Source organism: Ixodes scapularis, unplaced genomic scaffold (assembly GCF_016920785.2).
Source record: "Ixodes scapularis isolate PalLabHiFi unplaced genomic scaffold, ASM1692078v2 PGA_scaffold11__112_contigs__length_91849675, whole genome shotgun sequence".
Taxonomy (NCBI): Eukaryota; Metazoa; Arthropoda; class Arachnida; order Ixodida; family Ixodidae; genus Ixodes; species Ixodes scapularis.
In genome coordinates, this window is record NW_024609837.1 from 24,576,567 (window position 1) to 24,585,724 (window position 9,158).

Sequence of the window (9,158 nt, forward strand, 5' to 3'; positions counted from 1 at the left end):
AGTTAGCGGCTATTTCGTCCGTTTTAAATCGCGCGCCACAAAGTTGGTATTCTATGTCATGGAGTGGCTGCTATACGTCGCGGAGTGACATATAACAGCCACTCCGCGCGCGTCGAAAGAGCGGGAGTTTCAAATGTGGAGAAGTTGTGACTCCAACTAAATTACGTCCTATGGCGTAAATATTGCTAGAAAAATTTTTTTTTCGCAGAAGATTTGTTTTGTGACATGCTTGTCCCAATTAGGCTGTTTAAAAAAACACTTCTTTTTCTTTGCAGTTACTTTTTAAAACAATCACACCGAGACTAATCCTCGAACGTCTAGATGCTCGTTTTAGTAACTATGTAGGTATTATACGATGTTATTGTGTGTTCACTTGTTTTCTTCAGAGTGTTCTTTACTAATTTAGCCTTTTTTTTTTTTAGATATTTTTGTTTCCTCCAAATGTTGCATTTCTTCTACCTCTCTACTGATGTCCTTTCCTCATGGACCTTTAAGTATTTCAGTATATCCGTAAATAAATATATAAACATGTAAATAAACCAACAAAGTATATCTGGCGAGCTCCATCAAAAGGCTTAGAATTAGTTTGAACCACCTGGGTTCTTTTGAAGGGCAAAATAATCTCGGACACAAAATGCTTTCTCCGCCTGCTTGCACTGAATTGCAGGCAACGCACATTTGTCGCAACGGAAAAGTGACAAAAACTGAACGTACGCGATTGACGGCTCGACAACTCGCCCCGCTCTCGACTAGAAGTTGAACGGCGCCCCGATGACCAAACCAGGCGGCCATTAGCAGCGGCCGCATGCCGTACTGTCAAAGAAGCAAAGCGAGCCAGGAATTACACAGAGGGCACATTTTACGACAGAACAAGCATTTCTGGTTAAACGATACTTTTGCAGTTTGAGTTTGGTGGACACATATAAAACAAATTTAAGATGCGGTTCTCAACCTTCGGCAGTCCTGAGGGTAAATCCGGAAGCTTCAAACAGGTGTTACCTCGTGCCCTAAGTTTCAAGTATCCAAATGCCGATTATCACATCTGTAGTATTGAAGAAACGTTTGTCGTCTTCTCTTCCGGTCATACTGTATTGCTGTATGCATCACCACACTCACTTTGTCAAACGTATGCAACCTTGCTCCACTGAACAGAGATGAAAAAAAAAAAAAATGTGGTCGAACGTATTTAGTGCAAAATCAAAAACCATGTTTGCTGCGCCCGCAGGTGGTATATTTTGAATGTTCTGTAGCCAAAGAATGACAAAATTAATTTAAAATCTACAAGTAAAAAAAAAGAAAAATTTCTAATCAACATTTCCAAACAAGGTATGGGTTTTGTAGAAAACAAAAACGAGGCAATATTGAGATTTATTACATACTGAAGAGGAACACACGAGAAGGATGCAACAAGATGCAACTACTTACATAAAACATATTAATGTACATATGATAACCTGTTACAAGAGCAAATAACGCACTCCCTCTGTCCTTAATTTGCAATTTATATTGGTGACTTACATAGAAGTGCATTGCAATTTATTAAACTGTCCCAGGGTTACCTTGGTGAGCAAAAATTGCTGACTCATTTACCTTGTCCGTCACCTCAACATCACACTTCGCCTGGATGAGGGCAGCCATGGATTCAAGATGGCCGTGCGCCGCTGCCCAATGAAGTGGAACCCTCTCCATCTTTATAAACAGCAGAAAGAAAGAAAGAAAGAAATTACTATACAGTGCTAATTTGTAACTATTTTGATAGTCAATATGTTTTGCATGTTTCAGGAGTCCCAGGAGCTGGAGCACCATTTCTGTCAGGTAAATCTTCTGAACATGATACAACATAGGCTGCGATTGTGCAGGTTTCTGCTGTAGCTCCAAGCGGCATTACAGATGCCCACAAGCCTGACAAATAATGCCTACATATCACCCAATGTATTTAATGGCGACTGCAATGAAACAGGAATCTCTGTCCTTTATAGTTGTTCTTTCTTGTAACACTCACTTTCACCATCAAACCAAGTTCATGCATTATTATGATTCAGCCGACAGTCACTGACAGGATGAGATTGACAGCAGGAGTTCCAGTTGTCCCCACCTCCAGCGCAACCTTCAATAATGCTTCGCCGTCCCGAGCAAGTACGCACAACCAAAGCATGGTGAAAGTCAACGAGCGCATGCGAAAGTCAAGCCTAAAGAGATGTCCCGATGTTTCCACTTTGTCAGTGAGTCAGTGACTCTACCTGAGTAACACATAGCCATCCCAGGGACATCCCAAAAAGATCCCACTGTCCCTTATCCCGTATGGGTCATCCGCAAGACTTCTGAGGAATTACCTTTATTTGGACATCCTAACGCGTATGTTAAGTGACATCCCTGGGATGTCCTGCTAAGGAATGTCTAGGCGGCTGAATGTCTGGGATGTCCTGGGGGGAGGGGGGGGCTGAGGTGACTAAGATGGCCATGACTTGGGGTGTGGAGGGGGGAGGGAAATTCAAAATGCAGGTGTATAATATAGGGTCGGCTGGATTTCGGGGGGGTGTTAAAGCCCCATAAGCCTTCACCCTGGCTACGCCACTGATGCGTGGCCATCATGAAGAGTCAATGACCTCTTTGGGGGAGATAGTAGAAGAAAGTTTCGCGCTTGCCCGTGTGCTCGAATGGGATCTTCACTGCGAAGCCAACGGCAACGCATTCATCGATCCACTGAGATCGTGGCCAATCGAGTCCGGGGTCTCGCGCGTTGCACTTGATAAGCTTTTAGAGCGCAGCTCTTAGGGGCCCGTTTCCAGCCTGAGCGGCGTCGGCGTCGGCGTAACCAGGGAGGGGGGGGTCACGTGACCCCCCCCCCAGGTCACATGATCCCCCCGAGGTCACGTGACCCCCCCCCCCCAGGTCACATGATCCCCCGAGGTCACGTGACCCCCCCCCCAGGTCACATGATCCCCCCGAGATCACGTGACCCCCTCGGGGTCACGTGACTACCCGCAGGTGACGTGACACCCCTCAGTACCCTTCCCTACTCCTCCTCAAGAGCTGCGCTCCAATTTGGTGTTACAGGGATTTTTTTAACCCTTTGATGCCCAGTATTGCTCAGCAGCAACAACTCGAGAATGATGTAATTTCTCCAGTGCCATGTACGCCTCAATAAATTTAGTGCCTTCTGCTGCAGGGGCGAGGATACGCGGACTTAGCAGTGCAAAATCGAATTGCATCTTCAAAACAGTTCACTTGTTTTTTAAAGCAGTATAATGGCATGCATCACTTTCGTTGAAACTCTGAAAAGGAAAACAGGCACAAATATTGCCAATCCAGTTGCAAGTGTCTCTACCATGCGAAATGTGAAGTGCAACTGTGCCTACTAGCAGGTCCTAACTGCATTCAGTCACTGGACGTAAAATAATGCTGCAAATGCCAAATGTTACTCACAATCAACATTTCAAAGACATCATTATGAAGAAAGTAATCTTTTTTATACCAGATTTCTGTTCCTCTGTGTCGTCAGGATTTCTAGGTCTCCAGTATTTCAAGTAAGTTTTGGGGCATCAAAGGATTTTGCAGGCACACCCCCGCTTCTCAGATATTCCTGCGTGCGCTCGAACTGTGCTCGAGACACCCAGGGTGGCTGCTGCAGTCCAAGTTCTGGGTGCAGGCAAATATTGCCACTTTGGTCTCGGAGTAAGACTCCAACATGCTTTAGCCCATCCCTATGAAACACCAGACAATGTCTTGATCAACATCAATATTGATGGCCTTCCGTTCTCAAGGAGCACAAAGAACCAATTCTGGCCAGTTCTCTGCCAAGTCATCAACTGTGGCTAGTCGGCTCCTTTTCCATTTGGCCTGTACTTTGGAAAGGCGAAGCTGGTCCGTGTCAAAATGTTTATACAACCCTTTGTCAATGATATAAATCAGGTTCTTAGTGAGGACGTGCTTTCCAGCTTTGGACTCCAAAAAAGAGTGTTTACCTGTCATCATAATACTTTGCAAACCTGTTTTACTCTTGTCGTCCTCACTTTATTTTGACAGCTGCATTTTCTTCATTTAGTAGTATTAGCAGTAGGTCAGCAAGATGAAAATATATAACTTTTGTAGAAAGTGTTAACTGACCTCTGAAGTTGTCTACGCATCATTCAATTTCATGATTCCTTAAATCCAAACATTGGCTGCCTTTCAGAATGTCTCACACCAAAGAAAACTGAAGATAAAACAACCCTGAAAGATGTGGAGAAGACAATGATGTCCTGGCTTCAGCATGTGGCAGAAGAACTGGCATCACCGGAAAAGAAGAACACCTAAGTGATCTAGTTTTAAATGTATTTTAAAGGGGCACTGACACATCAAAATCATATTTTTTTTTATTATCCGAAACGATTGAAAACGATGCCGGGACATTACCCTCAAAATTTGAGATTTGGGAATTCAGTATTCGTGAAGTAAAAAAACAATTTCCAAATGCCGAATTCGAAGTTCCCGCGCGATCGGCGCCGGTGCCTTGACGTCAAAAATTGAGGAGACCTGAGAGTCGACTACCTTTCACCACTCCCTGCTGTTGCCATGGCGACCCAAAGCGAGGAGGAAAGGAGTGAGCGGCGGCGCGGACCGGTTTTGAGCGGTGTCGCCTGTTTTCCGTTGGAGGATACAAATCCAGGAGGCGACACCACAACGAACTCCCGATTTTTGGTATTTCAAAAAGAAGGGCCGTAGTGCGTTCGCAATTGCGTTAAAAAACATGTTTTAGGATTGCCGTAATTAAATGTTCTAGAGATGTCGCCTACAAAGCTTCTAAATTTCCTGATTTTTGACGTCACCGATCAAAAGAAGCGAGGAGGCGAGAGGCGGGAAAATCAAACGCCCAAAATAAAAAGGCGCGCGCGCGCGCGGGAAAATTTTTTTTCGCGATGCGGTTTTTTTTGCGTGTCTATGACTGCAACTTGCATCGTTTTAGACAATAAAAATAAATACGACCTTTGGGGTGTCAGTGCCCCTTTAATGCTGTTAGTTTTCACAATGGAAAGCTTTTATCCTAAAAATGTTTACTATACTGTGCTATCTAGTCATTAAAAAGTGGTTGTGACGAGCTGTGTTGTATGTTGTCCGTTTATTTGCTCAATTCGAATTGGTGGACTTGGAATGTTATACATAAGTAGCCTGAAGGGACACTAACATGGTGTCTAAGCTTCGCAAGATTTCGTTCTCTATCAATCTGTAATGTGTTCCAAATGTCGGCAAAAACATTTGCCACTCAAAATCAATTTTCTTTCTGAAAAAAAAAAAAAAAGAATTGCATTTTGAAATTGTTGCAGCTAGCCCATACTGGAACTGCTCTCTTCCTTCATTTGGTCATCTGCGGTGACATTCACTGGTCTTGCAATGTCTGAAGGGGCCAAGGCACAAGGGAATTAACAAAAACCAGTGTATGTCACACTGCAGCACGCAGGAGGTTTGATTCGAGCCAACTCAGCACTTTTTCCCTTGAAAGTATGCTGTTCTCTGATCAGATTTAACACGTCCACTGGTACGTGTCACCCCCACCACCGTTTTAACTCCCTTCGAATATTCAAAGACTGTGTATGTCACCGCACATGACCAAATGAAGGACGGGAGGTGAATACCGGAGCGAGTTAGAGAGCCAATTTCGATATGTTCACGGATTTTTTGCACAGAAAGGGGTTTACTTCCATGTTCGCCGGCATTTAGTACATACTTCGGAATGATAGAAAAAAAAACATCAGTAGCGTAAAATACTGCAGGAGCACCATCTTCGTTCAAGCGCCAGCTATTAACATTTTCCCAAACTTAGGAATTTTGCAAATCATACATTAAGTGCCCAATGTGACCGGACAAGCGCCCATGCCGAGGTTAACCCAGTTTTCAGTGAAATCGGAGTGGGCGCTCCCCCGGTACTTTACGGTAAGCTCAAATACTGTGTTAGGCGCTTTTTAAATTGGTCCACTCGGGATGTAATTTTCAGGAGCCGTGACATCTAAAATTGTGTTGCCTCAACATTAAAAAAAAACAAAAAAAAAAAATTTTTTTTTTATGGACACTTGGATACATTCTGTAACTTTTAAGTAAACAAAATTGCACACAGCCTTTTAAACACTTGAAATATTTTTTCAAAGCATTGTTTTATGCTTGGAACCATTCAGTCACACGCTATAAATGTTCTCCTGTATGTTGCCTTCCTTGGGTTAATTATTTTAGTGTTGATCCTTTTTCAAGGTATTTTCTAAATTTTATTGGGACACTCTTGATTTGTTTACTTTACCATACTGTTGTTGAGCCACTAAGGCACTGTATACTTATTTTTCGTGGTATTTTCTTCCTTTTCTTTTTTTCTCAATGAAGAATTTTAGTGCTTAGAAATATTAAAGCACGCAGAACCCCATGTTCCTACAGTATCACGGCCATGTTTATTCTCGCTAATTTTTAACTGAAGTCATGTTCTAGTGTTGCAATGTTAACCAACATTGTCGCATTTACAATATTTCTGGAAGCCCTGTGAATGATATTGTCCACCGTAATTTATAAAGTGATCAGATTTAATAAATCTGGATCTTATTTGAATGACCTTACTTATGCAGCATACCTTCGATCCATTTCATGGAACTACCAAACCATTGCAACAATTGCTAGTGTGACCGTAGAACCATGAAGAGCAAAGGAGGAGATATAAAACGTGCATGCTTTTGCCTATTCTAGCAGCATTAAAGCAGGTCCCTGCACAAAATATGACGTCCGAGAACGTCCTATAGAAACCCTCAAAAGCTCCCGTGAGATATCCCTGGGAGCTTCTCGGAGCATACTTGGGTGTTTCAAGGAGGATGTATTTGGGAGCAAACAGGAGCATGTTTGGGATGCCTAAAGGACATCCCATACATCCTGAAAGGACATCCTAAGGATGGCTCTGTGTTATCTGGGTAGGTACTACAGGAAATTACCCATTTTTTTTTTCTTTAGGGATTCTTATAACAAACATACTTTGTTATAAGCAGCTCAGAGACCAATTATCCCCAGCTTATCTACTTGTCTGTTTTGGCTTCAAAAGCATGTTTTGCAGAAGGACCTTTTAACCTTGCATCGGATTCGGCGAAAATTATATTAGCTCAACTTTAAGCAGCTGGCTTACTAAGAGCGGGTGAACGGAATGCAGATATTTTCTGTCAACGGTAATTGGCAAGAGGTGACTGCTCACGTGGGTCCTAGCGTTGACGTCAACTTTCGAGTCAATGAGGTGCTTGAGCGTTGCAACATCGTTCTTGATGGCTGCTTCGTGAAGTAGCAACTCATTCTTGATGCCTGTTAAAGTAACCGAGGAACAATTTTTTTTTTTCTCACATTCAACTCACTGTGCTATTTTCTGAAACAAGGAATTAGTCGTAGCTGAGAATATTACAATACCATATGCATTAAACAATACTGTAAATATTTAAGTTTTAACGAGACTTCAGAACTTGAAGCTTTGGGAAAATCTAGTATCTATGTTGTTGTTTTTTAACGTCCCTGAAAATAAAATAAAATACAAACAAACCCCAAAATATCTGCACAATCCGCGTAATACTAGGCAAGCTACAAAATATAACGTTTATCACAGCTTATCCAACAAACAGAAATGTAAGATCAAAAATTTTAAAAGCTTAGAAGTATCACACCCAACTTGCGAATATAGTATTTTTCTCTCAATCTTATTTGACGCTTTACGGCAGTCACACTGCAGTAAAATCTCACGTTTTCCCGCAGATAAAAAGCAAAAAAATTAGTTTTGAAACCGAAAACCCATCGCGGCATCAACAAGTGTAGCAAACACGAAAGCATGAAGAGACCACTGAAGTGCTTCCCTCATCCGCGATTCAAGCTTCGTACCGTACCCTATTTATAATGAGCGAGTCATCACGCCAATGAGATGGATATTAATAATATGTAAAAAGCATTGGTGCCTTTATCAAAGACTTGGCAAAACATGACTTCATCGTAAGACTTGGCGAAATGACAAGCCCGAAACCAAGCATCCCCGAACGCAACTACCGAAATTCTTCGGAAATAAAATAGCTGCGGTCAAACGAACCTCTCGAAGTGTGGCTGAAGTTTAGAGGAACCAAGTCGGTCTCGGGCACTCGACTTGACGCCACCGAAGTCCTTTTTGAGAATCGTCCAGAACCATCGGACGCAGAGGCGTCCATATTGGTAATATCGAAATACTCTCGTTGGCAGGCGGACAGACTGCGGATTTATTTTGATCACGTGACAGCAACGGGAGTCACACAGAAAGAGCGAGAGCTCGAACAACTTTTTCCCAAACTCAGAAGGTGGTTGGATGGATAGATAAAACCGGCTGAGCTCTTTGGATCGGGCGGCAGCTTACGCCACCTAGCCATTTTGTTTTACCATTTAAAGGAATACTTTAACGAAATTTGAAATATTCCCGTCGTGTTCAAAACTAGGTTGAATATGATCCGGCATCCGCATCGGCATCGTCATCATCACTGATGACGTCATCAGTGACGTCACTGATGACGTCATCAGTGATGATGACGATGACGATGCGGATGTCGGTAACGTCATCAGTGATGATGGCGATGACGATGCGGATGCCGGTGACGTCATCAGTGATGATGACGATGTGGATGCCGGTGACGTCATCAGTGACGTCACTAATGACGTCATCAGTGATGATGACGATGTGGATGCCGGTGACGTCATCAGTGACGTCACTAATGACGTCATCAGTGATGATGACGATGACGATGTGGATGCCGGTGACGTCATCAGTGACGATGACGTCATCGGGGGTCACGCGACATCGGCGGGGGGTCACGTGACCCCCCTCGAGGTCACGTGACCTCAGGGGAGTCACGTGACCCCGGTGGGGGGCTCGCGCGGTGCATTATGGGACATTTCCCATAATGCACCGCGCGGTTACGTTGACGGCGACGGCGACGGTGACGCCGACGGCGACGGCGACGCCGACGCCGCTCAAGCCGGAAACGGGCCCCTAAGAGCTGCGCTCTAAAAATTGTGTGGCATGCCAGGACCCCAATGCTTCCGAAAACACCTTCTTTTTGAAACAAAATTAAATTGCCTTTATGGTCCCTTTAAGCGAGCGCCCGGGTAATACCATGGCCGCGGAGTGCGCGCTTAAAAGCATGCTCCGGTAATGC

The 9,158-nt window shown here is 43.7% G+C and overlaps 1 protein-coding gene across 1 annotated transcript in view; it reads right to left on the reverse strand.

The window, feature by feature from the left end:
* The window catches only part of LOC8051406 (ankyrin repeat and death domain-containing protein 1A), a 28,923-nt gene extending 20,726 nt beyond the window's left edge, over window positions 1-8,197 (reverse strand). The window contains exons 1-4 of the mRNA XM_029989213.4: window positions 8,066-8,197; window positions 7,196-7,299; window positions 1,591-1,689; window positions 715-813 (exon numbers count right to left, since the gene is read on the reverse strand). Coding sequence (XP_029845073.1) covers window positions 715-813; window positions 1,591-1,689; window positions 7,196-7,299; window positions 8,066-8,180 — 417 coding nt within the window. The 5' untranslated portion in view covers window positions 8,181-8,197. The remainder of the gene's footprint in view (window positions 1-714; window positions 814-1,590; window positions 1,690-7,195; window positions 7,300-8,065) is intronic.
* Window positions 8,198-9,158: the final 961 nt, after the last annotated feature.